At 43.1% G+C, this 26983-nt stretch overlaps 3 protein-coding genes across 4 annotated transcripts; 1 reads left to right on the top strand and 2 right to left on the bottom strand.

Annotated features, from left to right (window-relative positions):
* Nucleotides 1–1131: 1131 nt before the first annotated feature.
* On the bottom strand, nt 1132–15005 carry LOC108880070 (voltage-dependent calcium channel gamma-4 subunit). Its single transcript, XM_018671502.2, has 4 exons — nt 14282–15005; nt 4784–4867; nt 3064–3204; nt 1132–2645 (listed from the first exon to the last, which is right to left on the bottom strand). Exons 1-4 carry the CDS (start codon nt 14502–14504, stop codon nt 2119–2121), a joined length of 975 nt encoding a protein of 324 aa, XP_018527018.1. The 5' UTR covers nt 14505–15005; the 3' UTR covers nt 1132–2118.
* A 2163-nt stretch (nt 15006–17168) lies between these two features.
* On the top strand, nt 17169–19982 carry zgc:161969 (uncharacterized protein LOC569044 homolog). Its single transcript, XM_018671441.2, has 2 exons — nt 17169–17526; nt 17834–19982. Exons 1-2 carry the CDS (start codon nt 17335–17337, stop codon nt 19322–19324), a joined length of 1683 nt encoding a protein of 560 aa, XP_018526957.1. The 5' UTR covers nt 17169–17334; the 3' UTR covers nt 19325–19982.
* Nucleotides 19983–21627: 1645 nt separating this feature from the next.
* On the bottom strand, nt 21628–25343 carry aimp2 (aminoacyl tRNA synthetase complex interacting multifunctional protein 2). Of its 2 annotated transcripts, none has more exons than XM_018671452.1 (4): nt 25065–25343; nt 23195–23413; nt 22645–22879; nt 21628–22523 (listed from the first exon to the last, which is right to left on the bottom strand). In XM_018671452.1, exons 1-4 carry the CDS (start codon nt 25191–25193, stop codon nt 22135–22137), a joined length of 972 nt encoding a protein of 323 aa, XP_018526968.1. In that variant the 5' UTR covers nt 25194–25343; the 3' UTR covers nt 21628–22134. The 2 variants fall into 2 exon arrangements, with proteins under 2 accessions (XP_018526968.1, XP_018526977.1); XM_018671461.1 differs by having other exon boundaries at nt 25179–25343.
* Nucleotides 25344–26983: the final 1640 nt, after the last annotated feature.

The raw sequence follows: 26983 nt of genomic DNA, 5'->3' as shown, positions 1-26983 counted from the left end.
TCAATATAAGCACATACAGTAAAGTACAGCTGCCGCATACACATGGAATAGAAAATATAGTTTCTTCTCCTAGTTGTACTTACTGTACTTCACCTTACAAAACAGAATATTCAATAGTTAGATTTACTTTTTTGACAGCAAAACCAGAGTGCGTTTACCTGAATATAAAATGGTAAATTTAATTGTTTGACCAATGCCAGATTGCATCAAGGCATTATTATTGACACCTTGTTCAGTAAAATAATGCTTTGAAGCCTCTGTTCTTGTCTTTGCACGTTCATATTTTTTTTTGTTTTCACATTTTTTATTGTACTTTTATATACAACTTTACAGCTTTACATTACAAACAAACACATTTGGATATTTTCCCACACTGTTATATAAAAGTGTAAGATCTACACTCACAATGAATCATACTGATGGCTTTCTCTTAAATGAGACCAGTCTGGTACATGAAGTGGTATCGCTAATGGAATATCAAACACACCAAATACAATCAAATACTATTGTGTGGTTGAGTGAGCTCGCTTGCCAAACCAGAACCAACAGAATAGCCCTAAGACTGAGAAAAAAAAAAAAAAAAACCCACCCCAGCTGGTTCTTGGAGCAAGCTCAAGCAAACACTCACAGCATTTTGTAAATACAACAATGCCGTTCTCAAACCATTTTCACCAGGTTTGTCTTTATCACTGGTCCATTTCCCAGCACTGCCACAAAGAGGAGTGGACCTCAAAAGTGTCCAACCTGCCACAACAACACAGTATTTCCTGAGAGAACTAAAAGAAAGAGCAGGGATGGACAACAGTAGACACACACACACACACACACACACACACACACATACACACACGTCTGGTTATTAGAGCCATATCTTTCAGGGATGCGGTCTGTCTGCGTCTGGGGCCTCTGTTTAACATGGGAGGACGGGGATGGGGGGGGCGAAGGCAACCAGATGGACTCACAGGCAGTGTGACAGACAGACAAGCATTCGCCGCCTGACTCTGATCCTTATCCATTAAACACTCCGGATGCTGGGGCTCCATTCAGAGCAAGAGGAAGTCCTGACCTATGTCATTTTCACAGTTCTAGGCACCCCCACCCCCGTTTTTTTTTTTTTTTTTTTTTGTCAGATGCTCTTCTCTTGTGACAGGCACATACACAATGTAACATCCAACAGGGGGTTGTGATGGAAGGATGGTGGACTGATATGGAAGTGAATAAAAGGGACCATTGAACAGAGGTTTGCCACTGACAAAATGGACATTTTGTTCTGCCAACAAATGTCAGAGAAGAACAGGGTTAAGGAAGAAGCAGCGAGCGAGACAAAACCTTTCATATTGTTTGGAGGACTGGATGGTGGACACAATGGTACAATGTGCTAAAATACTAAACATTCATTACATCACAACTCAGCAAGTCAACCATTCAAAGACACTGACTCCCAAACTGTGAAAAAGGATGCATTAAAAATATTTCTAACTTGCGTTTATTTAAAAGGCTATATATTATTCTACAGGACAGTGCTGAGATAGAGAGCCCCTGTTATGTCTTTCGAAACTATGAGTATAAGGCAAGACCAAACTGGTTATGTGGACACAATAGAAACTTTGGAGAGAGGGCCACACTTTAACTTCACACACAAATGGAACACTTTCAAGTTGAAGAGTACTTTTTTTCATTTAGCACCTTGTTAAATTATTTACAGGTAGATTACTGCTGATTGGCACACCTCAATGCTTCATTCTCAAGTTTGTCCACAACATGTAATGACCGTTATACAAACATCCACACACTGCTCATTTAAGCATTTTGACACAGTTGAAAGATAACACTAATTTTGCATTGGCTACAGCACAGACAATGGTAACTCTATTCTGCTTTGAGGTCTCTAAAAGCAGGTAAATTATCAGATTCTCTTAAATGGCTCATGCTCTATCCAGCTGCCTGTCCTCTCGTCTCCCTCTGGTCCTTTCAAAGAGGACAGTCTCTCTGAAAACTGTGCCTCTACAATGGCAGGCTATCACAAGCACTTAGGCTCCAGCAGGTCAGCCCACTGACTTTTTCATAATTTCCCATTCATCTTCATCCAGGTGAACCTCAAGCCCAGCAATAAGCCACTCACACCGGTGTGGTTCTGCGATTCACCCCATCCTTTAAATCATTGGGGAAACAGTTATGGACCTGGAGGAACTCGGCAGCCGCTTCATGCTCGGGGCTGTACGTGTTCTCCGTGACACTGTCCCTGGCCAGGGCGTACATGGACAGCTCATCCAGGGGGCCGCTTGAAGATGGTGCACCCTTCAGACCGACCACCGGCGAGTTCTCCCGGGATGCCTCCGTAGAATGAGAGCTGGCGTGTGATGTTCGCCGGCGGTAGCGGAAGCTCGGTATCCTCGAGTACGGGGAAGAGGATGAGAGCGAACGGATGAACTCGCGCCGCGCCTTCCAGCGGACCTCCTTGTTCTTTTCGATGTAGATGTTGATGGCAAGGACAGCCACGGTTTCGGCCACGATGAAGGAAAGGGCGCCAAAGTAGAAGGACCAGCCATAGGAGTAAGTGTACTTCTTGTCATCATCACGTTTATCATTGGGGTCTCCTGCGTTGCTCGATATGTAGACGATGATGCCAATTATGTTACTAAGACCTGATGAAAAAGAAACAGACATGATGTAGTGACGTAGGATAAAGCAGTGTAAACACGTATAGAGGAAAAGCAAAAAGGAAGAGCAGAGCAACATTACTGACTTTATCAGTAACAATGATAAAACCCCTGAACTACCATTATCATCAGCCAGTGATTACAGTACTCTCATCACTACAGCAGCCCTTAATGACGTGTCCTCATCACTTGTGTGTGAGGTGTGTGATGAATGGGGATCCTGACCTACCTCAGTAGTTACTGAAGTACGTCTTTATGATTGCACCATTGATGAAGTACAAAATGTGACCACACGTGCCACATCAAGCTGCCTTTCTTCATTATCAAACCCTCCACCCCAGCCCTCACATGATTGCTCCTTGCTGGGAGCACTGCTGACGGCGTATGTAATCCTCAAGCTCACCTGCAGCTACAAAGAGAATGCCTGCACTGAGGAGGACGTTATTTGTCTTGTTGTAGACTCGGCCCACCCCTACACACAGCCCACCCAGCATCAGCAAGATGGTGCTGAGAATGGGGAACACACTGGAGGCACGAACTATACCTGCAGAGACAAAGAGATCATTAACTAAAGCAAGCCATTGCAAATTTAACACAATTTATTAAGCAATTTTTGACTGGACAGTAAAGAGGCTGGGTAGTAAAACATGAAAACAAATGAATAAATCCGTCAATCAATAGATTAAATCATAAGACATTTTATAGATACTACAATACAACAACAAATAGATTAGTAACAGGCAAATAGAGTGTGGAGTTTTTAAAAGAAAAATGAGACTCTTTTAAATAATTTGAATTTTCATTACCCAGCTGAGCCCTCATCTATCCAGTTCCACCTCTTCTCCACCTCTTCTCCATCCATTTTTGAGGACTCCATTATCATTTATACTTTGGGGCCTTGTTGTGACAAAGCTTCACTAATCAGCTGTGGGATGTAACAAGAGCTCTCACTGACTATCACCTCCCCAGAAATGAATCACTGTGCCATTTTACAAGTTTCCAAGGATGGACAAGCTTATTCAACTGTAAAGTCTTTTATTAAGTCCTCCTTTTATTTAGTTTTGCTAATGGACTGATATTGGACTTTGTCCAAAGTCTGATACGTCTTCTTTGTTCATCTCTGTGTATTAGGCAGACACTGAATTGGCTGGGCTTTAAATGAAGGTCCTTTGCTGATTGAATATACCCCTTTTGATCAAATAACTAATCACAATTTGGGGTCATTTTTAACCAGTTTTCAAAGAGGAGACCCTTCAATTTTAAAAGGGGCAGATTGGTTTAGACTGGTTATAACAAGTATTTTGTCTTCCCATGAAACCAAAGTAGAGTCTTCACCACAAATTAGGGTAAGTTTTTTTTTTATGCAGTGAGCACAGCTCACAATATGGCAGACATACATGATAGAAAAAGAAAAGTCAGAAGAACGTGCAAATGAGCTGCTGATCCTACACCAGCATCATTTAAAGTAATTAAGAAATTAAAAGCCAAACAAATGTTTGAACAAGTGTTTGCGCTGCAAATTGCATGGTATTTTTCACGGTTTTTAAATGCTTCCAAATTGTAACAATAAAGTAATAATGAGCCACCTCTATGTTTGAGCTCCATGACTGAAACCACAGTGTCAAGAGATCTTTTGGAACTAACTGATTAGCAAATAAAGAAAATTGCATTTTACAAAATCCAGTCAAGACTCTTGCCAATTAAGGTTTTTTCAGACAAAATAGACACAGTTGGCTTTACCTTGTGATTGGGTTTGATCAGGCTACCATTAATTTTCCCTATTTAGTGACAAGTAATTAATTAGGACTAGGACCTCTGTTACTGTGAGGGATGACAATGTCAGAAATCCAAACAGACCAAATAAAAAAATGAATAAATTAGAAATATAATGAGGTGTGGTTACAGTCTGATAATGCCTGTAACACATTTCTCTGCTCACCATATGCCATTTTTCTGCATTTTATCAATCTCTGTGTAAAAGAGCATTGTCTGTTTGGAGATGGCTCTCAGGCCTGCATAATAAGACACTGAAGGTTAGTGGACTTCCTGCTCGCCCTTAAAAATAAAAGACAGACAGTTTTCACAATGGCATGCAGACATGGTATTGTGCAAGGAGCACTTACGCAGCAGGTATTCAGAGCTGTCTGTGTCATAGTCGTTGTCGTCAGGGAAATGGTTGATTCTGTAACAGCTGCCTTGGTTGATACCTGCAGGACAAAAAGACAGAAGGACTGAGTGTCCACATCATGTATGAAGAGATGTGGACTGTTCAGCCAATGAATAGGATTAAGAACATATGCATTAATCGCCTTTGAAGCAAGCTGAAGTCAAACTGGATTTATTCAGTGCTTGGGGTCAGACTTTTTGCTGTGAATTTATCAAACTCCAGCTGGCTGAAGGATGTGTGGGTGCTGGAGTCAGAGCCACAGTTGCTCCCCAGCCAGTGACCTCTTTTCGTTAAACTGTGTCCACTGAAGTAAGACACTCTTGTGTTCTTGTCTCAGATAAAGGCGGATAGAGTGGGGGAGTCACTTCTCAGACGAATCCTGGTTATTTTTCATGTCCTAACGGTGGTGCCTTGTTGTAAAGAAAAGGCAACAGGAGCAGGAAGACATAAAAGGGAAACACAGCCTCTCTGAGTAATGTGACTGACCTCTGTCTTCCATTAAGGTTGATTTGGTGAACTACAGTGATTAACACAATCAGCAAGTGTTATTTACACTGTTTAACAGCAGAATTTTAACTTAGATTGTTGTTTGAGCCCTATTAAAGCTTTTCCACTTTTCTAATAAACACTTTATCATTCTAACACAACTGTTAAGTTGAATCTCCTCCTTATAGCTTGTATCACAGATTAAACCATACATACAAGCCATACATATAGCACACAAAAGCTGTATTTTCTCCAGGATTAACTCATTACGCTCTCTATGATTTTCACTTCCAACCATTACTGAGACGTTGACCTTTGACTTAAGCCGGGGGTCAGCCGTGAATCCCTGCAAACCAACAATCACAGCTCAGTGAACACATATTTGCAGAGGAAAATCAACGTGAGGAGGGGTAGTTGCTGCTTCGAGGATCAGAAAGTACACCTTGCTATATAGTTGTGTGATTAAGATTGCGCTGCCCGCAGGGATTTGATGGGTCGTGGTGCGTGTCCAAATGAGGCACAGGTAAATGGTTGAGTGCTGGGTGGAACAAGAAGCCCATCTGAGCAACAAAAGACCATGTGCAGAGAGCGGTTAAAGCTGAGAGAAGCCTGTAGCTGTAATTGAGCAGGGGTATAAACAACACCTTGTCTGGAGAGAGAGGGGGTTGGGGGTGGGTTTAATGGATGTGCTCAGTGCAGTGGTGGTAATGCTAGGAGCTCTTTGGCTATTCATTCACCATTTGGGCTGTGAACACCCTCAACACTTTAGTCATTCCGCAAACAGCACCCACGGTATTAAAGGTGGGCTGGGCTGTGGCTTAATTTGCATATTTTTACATAAACATATCAGTGTTTTTTCTGAGCATTTTGTTCATGTATTGCATTTGTCTGCATCCCAGAGAAGGGAAAGGCAATTGGCCATTCACTAAGCTGCCAGCCTTAGTTACTGCTGCTATGCCTGTCAAGCATTTGGTTCATGATGCAGTGTATAGCGATACCAGTGTCACATTGAAATCTTAAACATTTTTTTTTTGAGTAATTAGCCTTTTATTTCACAGGAAGTTGCACACATGCAGTCTTCTCATCTCCAGCCGACAACACTGATTTAGCTAAAATGACAGCTGTTTTTGGCAGATTTTATCAGCCATAGCTAGCTTGCTAATTAAGCTAATGTTAGCTCCAGGAGTTGGTTTAAAATAGTGTCACCCCATAGGCTGACTTTACATATTCCTAGCTGTCTTTTATTAAAAGAAGAACACTGTAACAGGGCTCTGTAAAACGTGGCTGATGGCTATTTCTGGTTGAGGTTAAAGCTACCTCTACCAGGTACATAAATAAGGGACTAGCATTCTTTTTTTTAACATAGTTAGTCATAGAATTATAAGTATGACAGGACAGCTTAGCTTGCTTGTTATTCTCAAACTAGAAGTACAGACCTGCACCAAGGCCAATGTCAAACAACATACACCAGACTCAAGAGAGAAAGAAGTCAAATTAATAGTAAACAACCGAGATCTGCCCCAAAATTGAATGTTTTCTTCCCTGGGCATCTTTTCATCTAACCTGTAACACCACAAACGAGATAGACCAGTCCCAGCCTGGTCAGATGCATACAGGAACTGATGAAGCCTCTTGGATGAGAGGTGAAACGTCTTCCCAGGCTACAACTAAGTCCAGTTGCGTTCGATTTAAATTTCCTTGAGATAACTATGACCTGGATTAATGAGAATATCCACAGGCCCACAAACGAGATAATTAATAAAGCAACTTGGCCTTGGAGGTAACACTCAGTTAATATAAAGGTAATGAGCTAGTTAGCCAGACATAATAACAAATGCAGATTACATTAGAGCAGATACGCTAGACCAGATAATCTTTTCCTCACTCTTTCTGCCTTTTTTAATGGTTTTGAAAGTGACACTGTCCTTTTAAACTCCAAAGGGTTAAAATCCAAAGGGTTTTGGATGGGCTTTGATATGGTTGTTAAACTATGACTGGACAATTACTGTGTAGGGGAGGGGTTAAGAGAATGGTCAGTTGGCTAAGCCTCAGTTAAGCTTTGCTTATATCTCTGTAGGCCATAAAGACTTTTACTTATCCCACCACAAAAATACCAAGTCCCCACTTTAATCCCTAATGTCCCATAAGGCAGCAGAGATCAGAGCCAACCCACCACTGCATAAAGGTCAACCCTCCCATTAACTGCCTACACCAAGGACAGACAGACACCTGTCAACTCCATTTCCCAGGTGCCCATGCATGGGTGAGGAGCACAACCATCACTGTCTGTGGCACAGCTTTTAAGGGCAAGCTTGCTTCCATTAACTAGGTCTGTCGCTTAATAAGGGACATCAAATTAATTAGCGTCAAATCAGTCGGTGGAAATGGAGCACAAGTTTCTGTGTCTAGTCACTGATGGAAAAAAGGGCTATGAACTATTTTAAGCAGTGATGTGAGACTTTGTGCCTGGTGAAAAAAAACCCACATCTGGCTCACGTGGTTAAATCAAAAACGGTGACGATAACAAAAACACAGACACCTTTGCTGTCCTGCTAATTGCTGTGTAAACACCGCATGCTCGCTTGTAGCTGATTTTATATTTGCACTTTTATAAGTGTGTGTGCGCATGTGTGTTTGTAAGTGTGTCTATCACGGTGTCTTTTCTACTAAACTGAAATATCAAAGTGCTTTCACACATTTTAAAAACAGCACACAAAAACACTTGACTGTGAACCCAGAACATTACTATTAATTTTGACTTGTACACAAAATTCTCCATCCTCTGTTTGAGGCCAGACCCCAGCTACTCCAGCTTGTCTGACGCCTCTGTCTTGTCTCCTGTGTGTGTGTGTATTTGTGTATGTGTGTGATAGAAGAAATAGAAGAAATAGAAGACAATATTGCAGCTGATTTGAAATCTGATTATAAGCCGAGGCCTCGAGGCTCGTGATTTATGAGTGACAGTTATCAGCTCAATGTCTATGTTTAGTTTGTGTGTGTGTGTGTGTGTGTGTGTGTGTGTGTGCGTATGTATGAATGTGTGTGTATGGATGTGTACACACTGTGAGATGGACTCTTCATGAAATGAAATAAAGTCTGAATACTGACTAGCTGAGAGGAGAGGAGCGGGGGGAGAAGGAAGAAAAAATTAAACAAGGGAAGAGGGTACAAGGAAATGAAACAACACAACCGCAGAGAGTGGAGAAACGATGGGGATGGGAAAACAAAAAAGATAGAGGAAACATTAAAGAGGGAGACTCAGCCAGGGGAGGAGAACGGGGAATCGGCAAGAGAGAAATCAGGCAAGGTGGAGAGAGTGTTAAAGGGCAAAATGTGGATCGTGCAGTAAAGGTTGGAGGATGGTTGTGCAATGTAACAGCTGTTTAAGTGGAGGTGAGGGATTGGCCAGACAGACATATGGACAGCTGGTCATGTGTTGGTGATGAACAGAGATGATTTAAAAAACTGTTTATCCTCAGATTTGAGGGATGTTACAAGGTGATTGTGTTGTGACAAATTGTGAATTAACCTTACACAGTTAACACATTACATGGGAAATAATGGGCTCCCTGGGCTTGACTGGAGTTGCAAAGCCCCATGCTGAGCATCTCCTCCTCTTCTCCATGGCAACCAGTGTTAGTCTTTAATAAGCTCATTTACATAAACAATCTCCGAGGACGTTTTGACATCTTCATTGTCTTTTGATACCCACTAAATCAGAGACAGCATTTCCTTGGCAAAACCCTTCCCTTTCACAGATGCGTCACCACTAACGATACATCACTGCCATACACAAACAGATACATGCGCACGAAAGGCACACAGACACGTGTATAAACATACACATGCAATTGTATTGGGAGCAGCTGTCACAGCGGCGGTGCCACTGGCAACAGGATGATGCACGTCGTCATTATTTTGAATTAGCTCGGCCAATAAGGGAGCTGCCTCAGTGGAATACAACCAACGGCACTGTCTCATCGAGTCCAACACTTGCTCACTCTGGTGTCTCCAGGAGTACAGTAGATCATGGCAACGAGCTCCATGCGATACATGCCCCACTACCTCACTCTCTCACATCAATAGCTCTGCAGATTGATGAATAAACCGATCAAAAGCAACTTGAATACTTTTTTTTACATTTCACTACAACTGTGTAGCCTCCAGTGGGTGATATGCTACACTTAACAGATCCACAACAAGCAGGAGTAGCAACACCTTGTTCTGCTTTGCTTCTGCTCTCATCCTCATTGTTTTTAGATCTGTGCAACCACAGACAAGGGAGAACACTCTGTGGTTTACAGCAGGTGGGATGATTAGGTTTTATAAAGCTGTAAACAGATAGAACACTATTACTGGGGCTTGATATCAAATGCAGACATGCATGCACAACTCACACAGACACACATTTATTACTTTGGAGGCAGGGAATGCCAGGGCAGAATATAAAAGCATCTGTGCAATCAAACAAACCCGTCCATTTTTTTTTTTTCAGTCCAAGTGAGGATGAAAGAAAAGCAATTTGGCAAAGACATCAGCGATTCAGTGTTGATATGACTGACAGTCGGTTAATTAAATTGTCACCAAGCTGCAAGTTCCTCAAACACAGCTCTGCTTTGGGTAGACTGTGCATGTGTAACCACGTTGTTGGATCTGTTGCATGTAGTCTGTTGTGAAGGCTGTTATGCATTGTCACTAACTTATAAAAATATACATATATAATGGATTTTGAACACGCTGGAGATTTTCTTGTTTTAGCATCAATTAAAATGAAGGATCTTAAGCACTGCATAGGTGCTCTGTTACAGATCTTATAATATATATTTCCTATGTAATTAAGGCAAAGACCGAAATGGTAGTTGGTACATTTATCCAACCTCATTCTTTTACTTTCACATGGTGGTAAATCAGGTGTTCATCCCAAAAAAATTACTGACTAGGTACATTTAGGTAAACTTTAGATTACATTAGCAAAAAAAGTTAGCAAATTTACTTGCCTACATTATGTTGTGTTGGCCTATTATCTCAAAGGAAGAGCCGGACCTTGTCTGACTTGGGGATGAAACAACAGGAAATGATGAGGAATGTAATGCTCCGGCTGTGAAACAACAGGAGCACTATGGGACAATTAACAGAAAAATCATATATTTTGAAAAAAATAAATATATATTTTTTTGTGTCTTGCTGAGTTAGATGAAAGGATTTGTCTACATGATCTCATGTGATTACGTATAAATAGCATGCAAGCATTTCAAGGACATTTCATGTGTTATGTCTATACATTTAAAAGCTTTTAGCATGTCATTTAACATCTTTTTGAGTTAGGGGTTAGAAAGCAAAGAAATGTGAGTAAAATGGCACACGAAAAGCAAAAAAAGGTGTGTTGATAATATACAAAATTACTTGGAAATTGAAATTATTCATATGCCTTTTGGTGCTACCAGGCTGGATTTGTGGCACTCTCATGTCTGTACGTTAAATATAAAGCTCCCACCAACAGACATTAGCTTAGTGTAGCACGAAGACTGGAAACTGGGGCAAACAGCTAGCCTGCTACCTGTTCAAAGTTCACTATTTAACAAATAATATCTCATTTGTTGAATTACTACAAAAACTTAAATGTAAAAACAACAATTTAACATTCATGTGAAATAATTTGTGATGTTACTTTTGGACCTCTTCCCCTGTTTCCAGTCTTTGTGCTAAGCTAAGTTAGCTGGGTACTAGCAATAGCTTCATGCTTAGCGTACAGACATAATTGCCAACATTGCCCGGATATGACACAAAGAAACTTCAACTGAGAAGAGAAGAATAAGTACGTTCATTAAAAAAAAACAAATAAAGAAGAGAACATGAAGAGTAATAAAGAATGATGAGATGAGATTAAAGAGAATGACATCAAGCAGAGAGAGAAGCGTAGTGACTGAGTGATTTGCTGTTAATTAGTGCCCCCGCATAGCTTCTCAGTTGTCGCGCTTTAATTACAGACTTGTGGAGCATGATGGGAACAGTCGAAATGAACCCCCACCCCATCTAAACTAATGCCACTTCAGCTCTGCCTCACCACTCACCCCCAACCTACTGCCAGCTGGGATGTTTACTGTAAATATGTACCTGCTAATTGGATTATTCATTAGGTTATTTCTCATGCTCAAAGTTGGTTTTATTTACTCGAGTCGCACATAAGCAACAGCCTCTGATGTACTGCTGATTCTGATGCAAATGAGGCTGGACTCAGTGCACTCGAGGGTGCTACCGTGGCCTCACGATTTTCATGTAGGAAAACAAACACAGAGGAGGGAAAAAAACAAAACAATTGATGAGAAACGAAAAGGACTCCATAAATGAGCACAGTGCTGACCTCACTGTAAAGTAGCCTCATTCAATATATTCCTGCCGGCTCCTTAAATGTCACACATGCCCACTGAAGAAGAGGTAATGCTTGTTGAGCAGGGCAACTAGAAACACTAAAACACACTCATTATGTGGCTCTGAGAAGAGAAAAAGGACCGGAGAGTTCAGAGCGGTTGCTGAGTGTGTGTGTGTGTGTGTGTGTGTGTGTGTTTGTTTGTTACAACAATGTGTTGTCGCTTTGAGAAAGACATGTTGTCGCTGCAATCTGTTCAGCCAGACGTGGTGATGTTTTCCCCAGTAGCTGTGACACACACCCATACACACACACAGAGTGGTCCCTGTCAATAAACCAGTGTTTTTGTCATTATGACCAGAGGGGTGGTGGTGGTGGTGGTGGAGGGGGGTGGGGGGAGTCTTCCTTTCTTGTCTTCTCCGCTATACTTATGAGTCTCCATGACAACAGAGCCACCGTCCAGCAGCGTGTAGTTTTAAGCAGAGGCACAGAAGTGAAACTATTAGCACGGGAGAGAAGGATATGATAAGCCGGCCTTTTGTTTGTGCAAATGATGCTTTCAAAAAAGAAGTCTCATTGCACAGAGCCGGCCTTTGTCCCCAGTCTCATCAACATCATCGATTCAGTCTCTAATCCACTTTCATTATTTACTTCTCATTATTACCTTTCATTATTTCTGATGGGAAATCATTCCTGACATAATAGTTGGCTAGCATTCCTAATGTATTGCCATTTCTTCAGGGACACGGGCGGGGTGGGCGACATAACACAGACTGCAAGTCTGTCCACATCACAGACAGGAGCCCAGCCAAGCATGACTCTCAGTGAAATTGCAAGTGTCATAACACGCTAGGATGTTCTTCACATGTGTCTAAAATGTCCATCTTCATCACAGGATGAACCTAGGGAACAGTTTAATCACTGCTGACAGCTGACTCTCTCCCTATACGTGGGCTCTGGTAGTCTTGAAAATGTGAATGAAAACAAGTTCAGCAATTCAATTCACTGAATAAACTGCAGACACTGAAAAGCACGACCTGAACGAAGGCAATAAAAGTTACCAGTGTCCAGTCTGGAAACAAAGCCGATTCAGATACCTTTTAATAAATCAATATATAAATGGCTAAGTCCCAAATCTTACACAAAAGACAATACAGTCAAAGAAAAATGCATAAAAGAACATTTTAGAACAAAGAGTTCAGTTACTGAGTGAGTCAAGGAGGTGACAAAAATAAGTTCTTGATCTTGGCGTCTACATTTTATGCATCAGTGTCTAAAACAATGCTCCAGATATGACAGTAAGGTTGTGTGTCACATTTCTGAGCAGCTTCCCTGTACCTGCTGCTGGAACACAATGTGCTGTGATGATGTAGCCTATATTTCTGTGTATGACTGAGGTGCCTGAGCTTGTGGCCAAACTATGCCTAATTCTGCAACTTATTAAAGATAAGATTATGCTCTGACATAAAGTTTCAAATTATATAGGCCCTGTTTTCTGTGTATTCTCTGTATTCTACAGAGCAAAATATATTTGAGTGAATTGCACTTATGTGATGGTAGTAGTGAATTTAAAGGGTCATTTTGTCAGTTTTTTCTGTGTTGTGTAGTAAATGTAACAAGTAAAAATACTTGAGTATTTTTCTTTACTTTTGTGTAGCAGGACCTGTTATTTGTTGGAGAACCTTTTTTCTATGAATTTCTGCGTCATGACAGACGTTCGTGCCCTGAAGAGAACCATCCAGCCACATCGACTCACTCGCCGATAGCTGAGGCGAGGAGTCAAGGGGTGGCCGGAAGGAAGATTGGTCAATGAATGAGTGTCTGTCTGCCTCTGAAATAAGACGTCACAGCCGACGCAACTCCTGTTCAAACATCAAATACCTAAAATGATTTTTAAAAAAACAGTTTCCAAAAGGACGGAAAGGGTGAAAATGTTTGTCATGTTCAATTTGTTTTTTCTTCCAATTTTGCTTGGACATGACGTGAACTCAGAGTCATCTATTTTTAAATCACCGGGGATGTTTCCATAGCAATTTCAGGGATGTTGCCAAGCAACAACATCGGATACAATGAAGACATGAATGAAAGTAGACTAATAGCGCGCACATTTCCTGGCAGCGACCGGTTTAAAAGTGAATGGGCTCAGACGCGCCGGCTTGGCATCGCATCCTTATGCAGACTATAACACAGCCGTATTTATTGTGTGGGCCTGTGCTAGAACAATGCGATGTAACAGTTGGCAGACAGCTTGAGTTGAGCGCTTTTACCGGGACACCGTCCGTTTGTTTCTCGTTAATGTGCCACTTCAGCAGATCAGTGCTCCTCCTCCATCTCACTTGCATCCCTTGAAAGTTGTTCCACATTTATGATCTTTTTCTAGGTGTGCACCCATCTCCCGGTAGATACATTTGGTGTGCGTAAAGGGAGTGTGCTGTTTCGTGCGCTCAAATGACTGTGCGCACTGAGGAACAAAAGACTCCTCCTCGGAAACTAAAACTAGTTGTTGCACAAAAACACCGGGGAGCTGCGAAGTCTATGTTTAAGCACCATGCAGAGCCAGTTATCATACGTACCGGAGCCCAAAAGTGAGACTAGACTCACCTTCAATACAGCAGATTCTCCACAGCCCGGAGTGGGTGAGATCGCCCTTCTTGGTTTTGGGCTGCGGCTGGGTCTCGTCTGTAGTGGCATTGGTGCCGTTGCAGATGTACGCCCGCGAATAGAGCCAGTAGTCCGTGCCGATGGCGATGGTCATCAGGCTGAAGGCAGCGAAAGCCCCCACGGTGGCCAGCAGCGTTTGAACCCCGCGGTCACACCAAGCCATGGCGCTTCATACTAAGTCCACACTCTTCACCGGTCCAACATGCACGCACCCGCTGGCGCGTCAGGGCGCGGATCCTTTGGTCATACTTTCTTTGGGGTTGCGGCCACTCTCTCCTCTCCTCTGTTCAGAAGTAGTGTGTGTGTGTGTGTGTGTGTGTGTGTGTGTGTGTGTGTGTGGCCCAGAGGAAGGAGATGAAGAAGAGTACAGGGATCTTGTCTGAAACGCTCACCTGATGCTCAAAACCAACTGGCTGCTGCTGTGAATATGAGAGGACACCAGTTGTGCCCACTCCAGAGGCTCCACATAGGTTTGAAGCGCGCAGGACAGCACGACAGCAACATGGTGTACCGATTCAGAACACTTCAAACCTCCTCAACACTTCATTTTTTTCTGTTTCCCCCACGTTTATCTTTGTCTCAAAACACTTGTCTGTTCCTCCACTGACTGCGCCTCTGTTAAAAGACATTGCTAAAGAGGGCTACGTCAATGGCTCTTAAGTGAGACCCCACCCTCACCAAATCTAACCAATGGAGGAGATGTGCTGTTGAATAAAGAGAGAGCGGAGAGAGAGAGAAAAAAAACTCTGTGACATTACAGTTTACTACTGGATCAGTCGTGCATCTAAAACAAATCTAACTATAAATATTAATTATCCAAACAATCTGTGTCTCATCTGAGACGTTTGGACACTCTCCACTGACATCAGAATGAATATTACCAACCCCCAGAGTCAGCTGTCACAGGGGGTGAGGGGCTGAGGGAGTTGGGTTGGGAGAGAATTAATGACAGGCTTTTGACACAGTGGTCCTCCTCTGTGGTGCACTAACGCAGAACAACCAGTCCTCCTGCGGAAGAGACTATTAAAAAAGCAGTTAGATGCGTGGTGAGTGCTGTTACTACTGAGCACACTGTAAATCACTCAGGTTCATTGGATTTCAAAAGACCTGTCACAGAGGAGGATGTTAAAACTAGATAGATAGATAGATAGATAGATAGATAGATAGATAGATAGATAGATAGATAGATAGATTTGCAAAAACAGGCACTTGTTGCTCAGCAGTATAAATGTGTGTTTCAAGAAAACAATGAGATTTATAAAATAATGTGACATTTACATCCTGAAATAAAAAACAACAATACAATGGTTAAGTGAGAAATAAATAAAACATGTGAATAACTTAACAAAATCTCCATTTCTCAGACACACTTGCACAAACTCTTCCCTCCCCTCCCTCTGACTTCCATCGTGCAGCTGACAAATTGGTTTATTAAACATGCAGGAGAGAAAAAAAAAAAAACCAACAACAACATGCCATTCATGCCAATATGAGCACCAGATTAAAGACATGCTTAATGCATCCCTGAGCCAGATGGAAAGTTTTCAAACCAGTGGGGGAAACATTTTAGGAGCGTGCTTCTTGGATGACATCCACTGGCAAGGTGCCTCAAGCTTGATATAAAAGATGAAGAAAAAAAAAAACAACTCTTGATGATACTGCCAGCCTGGTTTCTGTAGTCATCTGATCAGCAGACTGGGTAATTTCACCCTGCAGTTCAGGTTAGAATAAGAAGTGACTGATTTTGTTTGTTTGTTTGTTTGGATTTACAGCCTAATACAATGTTATATCACATGGGCAATATAACAAATCAATCTGTGCAGGGATAATGAGAGGTATGAGGTTACTTGTGTTCATGTCTGGTTGTATAGGCTATGATTTCTCAGTGCAGCTCTTGCTTTATTCCTATAGATAGGTTAGTGTCTTTTTAGAGCCAAATTCCCACACGCTGCCAGATGAAGAAATGACCATCATTTCGATGTCATTTTCAACATATGCAGACATGTTTTACGCCATATAAAAACACTGCACCTGGAATAAGAGTCTGTGTCTAACAAGGTCTTTCAACCAAAAAGTTCATTCGCCTTGTTGAAAACTCTTAAACATTATGTCTACATATGTAGCTAAATGTTGCTGACCATGAGTGACCATGATTGGCTCCCAAACTGCCACAAACTCAAGCTCATGTGTAGGCTTCACGTCTTAAACTTTAAGATTTAAGGTTCACACAGGAAAAGCTTTGCTTCTTCAGCAAATGAACATGCAAACAGACTATAGCGTCAAACTCTTCACACACATTACTCTGTACAATTATTATCAAAAGACCAAAGCAAAAGACATGTTTGAGTGGCTTTAAATGCCATCAAAGTATTTTAAAAGTTACTGTTTGAGACGGGGTTAGATCTAATGCTCGGACCAACATTTGGAAATCGACCCAACAGTTTTTAGCCTTTGGAGCCTTTTCATGCAACTGGAAATATATATGTGATTGATTATTTTAAGCGATGGGGATATGATATATCTGTTTTTCTCTGTATGCCTATTGTCTATGTTCTCTCTATCAATCATCAGTTACACCGTTGTGCTTGTCTTACTTCCGCTCCCCGATGGTGGCGCCAACTCGCTGCAACACTGAAGGAAAAGGAAATTCTAGTAAAAGTACTGCCGTGTATGTGAGTGAAAAAACACAAGGAGTAGACCGTGACGTATTATAAAGGGAGCCCATGCGCACATTGCGCACGCGCACAGCTCCACTGTGCCTTATTCGCCTCGTGGAATTTACAAGCTGTGACTGCGCATGTGTAACAGTAACTGTAACGACAGTGGCAACACCTTGTGTGTTTTCTGGGCAACATCTGAACAAAGGCCTGCCCCTTTTCATGAGGATTTCTCTACCGCCATCGTTACTTTACGTGTAATCACGATTACTAAATCGGATTACGATACTTTTATTATATTTCGGGACGTCGGTAACAGTAGAGACAGCGTCCGTGATGGATGTGGATCACCATGAAACCAGCGGCGAGACCAAATCGGCCATGCATACTTGGCGTTATCGCCACCATTTCACGTACAAGGCAGATCAAGGAAAAAATATCATCGTCCAGTGTAATCTGTGCCTGCCGAGGGTTAATCTGCTGTCCACGTCGAAAACCTCAACATCAAACCTAAAGAAGCATTTAGACGTGAGTTACAGAAAGTCATTTCCCTGCGGTGATCTCCCGCACCCGTCAGGTTAATGTTTGAAAGAGTCAATGAATGAATAGCAACCCTCGTGATTAATAACGTTACATGTTGATTACCAACTCGTGGCGCTGGAGGCTCTTTATCTTCAACTTTGCTTAGAAAACAATCACTTCACTCTACTTGAATGTTTGTTTGTTATTTTTTCCTCCCTTTGCAGTTGAAGTTTGTAAAGTGATACAAACTCTGAACATACTAATGACACACCTCCAGCAACTAACATGAGACCTCTGGCGTTTTGTCTTTCAGAGAACACACTTGGGCTGTGAAGCCAGTCCTGATGCCAAGAGGGGAAGGAAGAAAGAGGAACGCAATGGTGAGGAAAGCAGGCACTGTCAGCTCAAAAAACTCAAAGCAGAAATCATCTCCAAGTGCATGACCCAAGCAAAGATCGATGATCTAATCTTCAACTTCATTGTGGAGGATTGCCAGTCTTTTTATGTTCTGGAACAGCCTGGTTTCAGGAAGCTGATTGCAGGCTTGACTGAAGGGTTGAAGTCCATGGACAGGGTGACTTTATTTACAAAGGTCGACCAGGGCTTCTCCAGGATGCGGGAGGAGCTGATGTCAAAGCTCAGCAGCATCCAGTACGTGTGCACCACAGCTGACATCTGGACAGCCAACAACAGGAGCTTCTTTGGGATGACCTGCCACTGGATCGACAGCGATTCTTTGGAGAGGAAATCTGCTGCTTTGGGGTTCGCGCGGCTGCAGGGCAGGATCACTTACGACAGCATCGCTGGGCGGATACATGACATCCACGTGGCCTACAGTATAGAAAGCAAAGTTCAGACCACGGTCACTGACAACGGCAGCCCCTTTGTCAGCGTATTCAAAGAGTTTGCGATGGACAGCCAGGAAAGTGACGATGACATTGGGTTCTACGAGAACGTGAGCACCGTCCTCGAGGGCGAGCCCGAGCAGGACATGCTCCTGTTTCTGCCCACTGTGCAGCGCTGTGCGTCGCACACCCTGGAGCAGATTGTCAGTGAGGACTTTTGGCAGGCTGTGTCACAGGGGCCCATGTGCCAGCTACATTATAGCACGATGGCCAAGGTGTATGCCATATGGAGCAAGTGCCACCATCTCCAGGTCGGTATGGATGCGGCGGAGGAGATTGGAAAGATGGCACTTGTTGTCCCTGCTGTTATACGTTGGAATGTGGAGTACTGTGCTGTGCAGAAGATCGTCTCCCTCACAGAGCGGGAGCTGACAGAGCTGTGCGCCCGCCTGGAGGTCCCGCGCCTGCAGCCTGAGGAGATGGCCTTCCTGAAAGAATACGTGACTGTGTTCCACCCGCTTGCCTTTGCACTTGAACTTTTCCAAGCGGAGCAGAAATGTTACTTGGGTCTGGTCATTCCGACAGTACTCAGTCTGAAGAACAAGTTAAATGAGCAGAAAGATGCGGCGAATTACTTCGCTGATGTCATCCAAGCCATTGTAATGGCCATTGACGTGCGGTTCCAGGAGCTGTTCGCCAGCACTGAGGCAAAGATCGCAACAGCGACCACTCCTCAGTTTCGCTTGTGGTGGATGGCTGCCTCTGAGAGGGAGGAGATGTGCTCCCTGCTGGCCACGGAGGCGTCCCAGGTGGATCCCTGCAGCGTGTCCGAGGCGAACACCAGCCGGAATCTGTTCCACCATCGAGTCCGAAGACGACTTCTTCAGCTACGGGCCCGTGAAGCCCGCCACTCAGATCCAGCAGCGGGGTGTGATGGAAGAGGTCCGCAAATACACTGAAGGAACGGGGAAGAGCCTCGAGTGCCTGCAGGACTTCCCCAGAGTGAAGCAGCTCTTCCTAAAATACAACACCACCCTGCCGTCCACGGCCCCCGTCCAGCGTCTCTTCAGTCAGAAAGGCAACCTGGTCACATCACAGAGAAACTTTCTGACTGACGACTACTTTGAGCGCATTCAGCTTTTGAGATACAACAGCAATGTGTGTTCTTTGACCACCGAGTGAATACATTGCTGATGACTCTCTCTCTCTCAGCCTTTTAATTGATGCAGAATCAAACCACATTGTGCTTAAATCATTACAGAAAAACCCTGAGTTAATAACACATTTCAGACAACTTAGTCCAGATGTGTTTTCTAATACACCCCCCCACCCCCACCCCACCCCCAACCTGTTTTGATAGGCATGGCTTATGTCTCCCACTCCAGGATGGCCTAATGAAAATATCTAATTGACAATCATAGACATTGATATTCAAGGACTGAATACACTGACAAAAGCATCTTTTTATCTGTGCTATTGTTGTGATTTGAAGTAGCCACAGGGTTAAACTGATTTCGTCTTTCAGTTAAGCTAGTTTGTTTTTTCTACAGCTATTCAGTGAGAATGCATCTCCTGTCTGTATGTTTTATATCATATATAAAGAGACAAGGAACAAGGGTTTTTTTTTGTTTGTGTCTCACCTTTTTCTCCCATAAAAGGCAATCAGAAACCAGAAGTAATTAGATTAGCGACAGGATGGGATCGGCGGCCTCATTTGCATGCAGCCCCTGACTGCCATCAACACACACTGATTACTGTTTCAAAGACTTGCATTTCTGTGTGTTTGTGTGTGTGTGTGTGTGTGCGCGCGTATGCGCATCAAGAAGACCGAGAGCACACAAAACGCCCCAAATTCCAGTGCTGCAGAGTCCCCGAGTGTATTCCTCTCCGTGCACCCAGATGTCAGTTAGGAGCTTTCGTCTTGTCAGACAGCTGCCTGGAGACCAACAGGAGGCTGTCAGAGCGTGCAAACTCACACACAGGCTCTGTCTGGACATGAGCTGTCGAAAATATGACACTTGTGAAGATGCAAAACCAACCCCTAGAGAGTATGAGGAACCATGGGATTTGCTTTTTCTTCTTTTCAACATTATCGCATGCACGACCCTGTATTTATATACAGTATAGTTGTCAGATTTTCTTTGAGTTTGCCTGTGGCAGTCACAAAGGATTAGACATACTGTATACAAAGCTGCCCAGCAGTGGACTGCTGTGAAATTGAGCTGCTGTTCTTCTTGAGACAGACAGGGTGTTGGGATTCTGTTCAGCAACACATCAGAAGGACAGAAGGATGATAAGGACAGAGCTTGAACAACTGATTGCAGAGAGACACCACATGAAAGGTGTGTAGCTGAAAGATTGCTCCATATTACATTTAGAAAACCATATCAGTCCATTAGAACATGTAAGGATGTTTAAAATGTGTTTTTTATATGGAATTTGTACCAGTACTTACACACTATGTGAAGAAATGTTCAGGAACTACTAAATGTTGTATTTGGAATCACTACTTTAAGTCATATTTTGCCATTTCACGATTATATATGACATACAGCCCGACTGACCAGGATTTTTGAGGCCAATCAATATTGATATTTGGGTATTTAAGGAATATATCTACTTTTATTCCCATAAGTCAATTTTTTTGTTACAGACCACAAAATGTACTGGGCAGCACATTTTACAGTTGTCACGTCTCTTGTGGACAAACTATAGTGACTCTGTCTCAGAACATATCTTTGGCACGTCAGTGCGACAGTTTTTTGTCGGTTATTGGATATACTGTTACTGATACTGTTATTTTTGCCGTGAGCTAAGGTCAGACCATATGAATTTGCCTCAGGTTCTGCTCCTAAAAGTTATTCTGCACTTGCGCTTACTTCCTTACTGCTGCCACTCAGTGCTCAAGAGACATGCAAGCCAGGCGGAGTAGATATTTTACTTTTTTATACATTTGTTTATTTTACATTTTTTAATTTGACTGATAACTTGTGTAATGGAAGGACCATCTGTCTAATGTTTCTTCCTCTTCCTGTGTGCAGGAAAGACGTGCAAATCTGTGTGTCCCTGGACAGGATCAGCAGGTCAATGAAGTTCATCAATAACATTATGTTTGGAAATTATCTTCAGTTTATAAATGACAATCCTGCCACCTGTTGGACACAGAGGTGCACTCCAGTGAATGCTACTTGCTTGGTTATTTGAGCAATTTTTTTTTTAAAAGTGATCCTACAGTCCAACAAAACAAAGCCCCAGGCCCCAATTCAAAGTTTGATCCAAAGTGGAAGTTTTAATGGCTTCAGAAAAAAACAAATGGTACAAAGTATTACTTTTGAAAACATCCAGTAATACCCGCCACCACACATTAACACACATATTCAGAACAGGATTATGTTAGGCACAGAGTGGGTGGAAGGTGTACAGTGTGTGTTAGGCTAACAAGTTTTGTCAGTACCTTTGATTTAATCTATCACCAAGCCCTTGTCTTTTCAGTCCTCTCATGCTTCCTCCCTTGCAAAAATAGCCTAGAATCTCTTGTTATATAAAAGCAGCATGGCAGAAACAAATACTCTTAAGTTACTTTAATGGTCAGCCATCTTGCTTCTACAAAGTCTTTGTCAGTTCACAGATATAATACAGTAAGGAGGGAAGCATTAGAAAGCCTTCCAGACATGGCTGGGATATTTTAATATTCTAATGCCTTTCTCTTGCCTCTCACTTTGCTCGGGTAAGGACACCCTTCTGGTGTCTGGTCCTGGGACAGCCCTGGTCACTGCAGAAGTAGCTTGGCGGGGCCAAAGTGGCCCAGGTTCTCACATGACTTGAGCCAGCGCTGGACGTTGGCCGGAGCGGAGGAGGCCGAGCCGCTCTGGAGCACGCAGCAGTAGCAGGCGATGTCAGCCAGCGAGAACTCCGGCCCGGCAAGCCAGGGGTTGCGGCCCAGGGCGGAGTTGAGGGCCCGCAAGACAGCGGCTCGCTCCTTGGTGCTGCCCTCTGCTAGCTGGAAGAAAGCCGTGTCCACCCAGCTGTCCACCAAAGTGGCGAGAGCAGGGTCACTGGGGTAGGGAGCCAGCAGCTTGAAGAGGAAGCGTGCCACGTTGGCTTCACCCTGGATGGGACACATGTTCTGGACGCTGAACTTCATTTCCAGTTTGGGGACTGTGGACAGGGCACAGGAGAAAAATATCATATATTAACAAGGATGCTCTTATTCACGCCATACAGTGTTATTTCTTAACCCTTCTCCCACTTCACACTGTCTCTCTCACTGTAATCTTACCATCTTTCCATATGAGGGTGAAGCCCAGCTGGAACATGTGGCGAGCGTAGCTGTTTGCATGGCGTGGACCGAGACAGGACAGGAGCTGTGGTGGTACGTTAGCGACCGAGGAGTGGACGTGGACGGTGGAGAGCACCTGATAGCGCTGGCACAGCAGACTGTGGAGCACCAGTAGGGTCAGAGGTGGCTGTGCCGGGTTGGCATTTATGACGACGTCACGGAGAGCACCGAGGTCCTGAGATAAACATGACAGAGGTAAATGGGTGCACTATCCGAAAGAAATCTTATATTAACATTTGTCCTCTATAACTAGAACAAAACAGCTTGCACAAACAGGTCAGTCCACACCTGCAGTGCACAAATCTGCTTGAGGACAAATTCCATTATGAGCCAGTTAGCACAGTATAGCCAGGTATGATGGGTGTGATCAGAGACTGCTATTAGAGAAATGAAGTCAAAGTGCGTTGAAAGAAACAGAGGCATACTGTCAGTGTATGGTTCATATAGGAGAAAAAAAAATTGCGCACCAGTATTAGTCCCATTTTCTCACCTTGCCCAATAGTGTGTCCAGGTCTGTTGTGCCTTTAAAGGTTGTGGAGCTGACGCTTTGGGAGCAGAGGCTGCTGCTGACTGTCAGATCCAGATCGGCATCTGGGGTGGTCACCGTCTTGGCCAGGCCCTCCACAGCTGCTTTCAGCTCGTACAGTTTTCTCATGATCTCATCCTGCCGGGCCTCCAGAGCTTTGACTGCTGGATCCACCTCGCCATTCTGGGGGAGAAGAAATAGGAAGAATAGCTGTTTGGCTAAAACCAAGAATGTGAGCATAAACAGTTTAGACAATTTGAGCACAACCCTGCAACAGTTTTACAACAGTATACACACACACATACAAAAAGGATCAATAAAAGACAGCTCATGAATAGATTTGAGGATTTGACTTTAAGTAAAGGTGGTTTTTGTACCAAAATGTAGCAGTGCTGGAAAGTATCCCAATACTACAAAAACTAGCAGTATCACGCTGTTAAAATACTCCACTACAAGTAAAAGTCCTGCACTGAAAATGTTACTCAAGTGAAGTCCACATTTTTTAAAACTTCGTCTAAAAGAGTCAGCTTCTGATATGGACGCTGAAACTGGTTTTTCTTGTTATTATGGTTCCTCTTGTTCATACTGGACATTTCAAAGATCCATTCCACTGCAGTACAATACAGTAACACTGTCAGTCACTTAACTTCAGAAGATATCCACTTGATTTGTCAAATCTGACTGTTGAAGCCTTTTATTTACTGTCAGGTAAACTCAAACTTGAGCATATTTTTACTCAGAACAACAAGGCCAGTGTGAACGGGGGGAACTATAACAATGGACAAAACCTGTTTCAGTGCTATTATGGGAATCTGACTATTACTTTGAGACAGACTTGAAACAATGTGAACCTATCCTTAATGAATAAAAAGTACTCAGCAGGGAGAGAATGTTCCTTTGTAAATGTTGCTGGTGCATTTATGTGTAAGTAGCATTATACTATTACATCATGTTGTAGCTAATTTTAATAATTTTGTATGATGTTTCCTAGTTTATTCTTTAACAATGCATGATATTTTATGAGATCAAGTAACTATAGCTGTCACATAGAAGGTACAACATTTCCCTCTGAGATTAAGTGGCATAACTATTCACCTTACTGCGCAGGTGGAGCAAGAGTCTCCGATTAAAAAGAATCAGAATCAGATTTATTGGCCAACACACACAAGCAAGTTAGTCCTGGTCGTTGCTAAGTCCCAAACATTACAGACGATCTGCATCATATTTAGACAGTACACACCTTTCAGGCAACATGCTGATTATATAAAATACAAGCAATCTGGATAAAGTGCAAGTGTGTGTGTGTGGTAGAGCAAACAATATTTTATGTGCATCGCGTATAGGAATGATTGTGATGTATGAGTATTTGTGAAGCAGGGTGTAGTAACTGTCGAGGAAACGAGACTGGCATTGGCATAGTAGATGATACTGGTTAGCTATTTAGGAGGGTGATGGCATGAGCAAAGTGTGCAGCTATGCTAACACAATTTATACTCGTTATATTAGTAATGACAGTGTCCGCGAATGTAACAAAGAGCGGAGATATGCTCTCCTAACATTTTGTATCGTGTAATAATCTTTAAGCACTGATGGATAGAGAAGACGTGCATCTAATTGTTGCATCAGCTAGAAGTGACATTACTCATTGTCCTGCCTAGCTAAATTAGCCGGCTAGCTTAGCTAAAGGCAGCTCATGCTAATAAGCCGAACGAGAGGCGAAAAGCGAGGAACAAAACGAGCTGCGGGCAACAGCGAGAGCAAAGCACAAACTGGTAATTTGTTTATGGGGAGAACAAAAATGAAGCTTGTCGAAATGAAATCAGTTAACAGTTACCTGAAGCGCGTGTTCGGAGGTGCAGCTGTTCCCTTGCTGCGCGTGGATATTTGGTAACTTGTACATGCAGGTTGGCAAATCAATCTTTATGTCACCCCCACAGATGGGCTTTACCTGGTACATGGACATGGTGGAGGACAGTCTGAGCACTATCAGAGACAAACAGTTACAAACAAAATCCCGGACGCAGACGTCTTCTGGGGGTGGATGATGTTGACAGGCAGCAGCAGCGGCGGCCACCAGCGGTACCGGTCCGGCAGGAAAGAGGCCGAAAGAGGTGTCGTCACATCCGGTAAAAGTACGAGGTGAGTTGAAACGAGTGGGTAAATTCCTCTGTTTGTTTGTTAAGCAGTAACCTACTGTTAATTTATTCTTAAGTACTCACGAAGCGGGGATAAAATCATCCAGTTCACAATTACACTGCACATCACTGTCTGCAACCCAAATACACTAGAGGGCGCCACAGTATAATTTCATACGCCCTGCTCCCGCAGAAGGTAAGAAGTCAACAGAGGGTTTGGTGATATTCATGGATGTATTACTGAAAGGGCCCACAAGGCACAGGTAAATTGGCTCAGTGGTCTCATAAAATGACCACAAGCAGAAACAAAAAGGCCACAAAGACACGCAAAACAACCACAAAAAGATGCATAATGACCACAAAGGGATGCCAAATGGCCACTGTATCGTTTGTGGTAGTTTCTCTTCCACTTCTCCAGTGTGTTTATCCGGTACAGTTACATGAAAAGACAGCACATTCTTACTGATTTGGTGATTTGTCTGGTGGTCAGTATACTACCTTATTCACCTACATTCACTGGTACCCAGTGTCTTGTTGCCACGACAACCCCATCATGGCTTGGCAGTGACAAATTCTTTTGCTCTGTCACAGGGAAATAGCCAGATGCAGCCAAAAACCCAAACCCAGCATAGACAGTGTACACAGATGAACAGTGGTGCATGCTGGGCTGCCTGTGAATGGGCCACATCATGAGACTGACTTCTGAATCCAGAGAGCCACAGAGCAGCTGGCACTGGATGAGGCTGACTTCGTGTCACACCCTACTGTGAATGTATCAACACCTGTGGAGGTGCTGACCGACATGGACACACTCAAGCACTCGTGCGTGCACTCAGGTACGCTCAAATACACACACTCTCTCACAGTCTCTCTCTTGCCCCATGTGTCTTCCTTTGCGTGGCCCAATGTCAGTCTCATCAGCTTTATAAAGAGATATGGAGATGAGAGGAGAAAGAGGAGGAGAGGGTAAAATGGGAGAAAGAAGAGGTTGGGGGGTCATATTTGTGAGTGATTCAAAGGGGACTGCCACAGTGGAATGCACCACTTAGGCCATAAAAGTGGGTATTTACACTGTGTAACACTGTGTTGCAGAACCAGATGTTGTAAGTGTGAGTATGGGAAGTGTAAACACAGAGAGATTATTCACTAAGCATCTGAGTGGCTCAGAAAGCGCACTACTGTCTTTGGTTTCCTGGGATTAAAACAGTAATGAGATATTTCAGCCACATTTTACCCCCTTTTCCCACCTTGTTTCCTTCTTCCTCTCTGATATTTTCCTTCACGCCTTTGGGAGAGCAGCAGTTTATGGGGTAAAAACAAGTGTGTAGAGCCAAGAAACAGGTCTGACCACAGTTTCTAGGACTAAACAAGTTGCTGGTCTCTAAAGTGTGGGTGTGAGTAAACTCCTAATTTCCACATTTCAACATGTGAGCTGCATGACATATGCTTAAATAACTACACATTGTCTAATACTGGTTTGCGCTTATCATCTCAACCATAATTAAACTGATTACGTGATGATGATGATGATGCAGGCTACTACGGTCAACATTAGCAACAAACACAAACAATACTGTGTACAAACATGTTGGCAAATTTCAGCCTGTAGAGAGCAGTG

This window comes from Lates calcarifer, linkage group LG11 (assembly GCF_001640805.2).
Source record: "Lates calcarifer isolate ASB-BC8 linkage group LG11, TLL_Latcal_v3, whole genome shotgun sequence".
Taxonomy (NCBI): Eukaryota; Metazoa; Chordata; class Actinopteri; family Centropomidae; genus Lates; species Lates calcarifer.
Note: the sequence above shows the minus strand (reverse complement) of the source record. Positions and strands in the feature narration are given on the sequence as shown.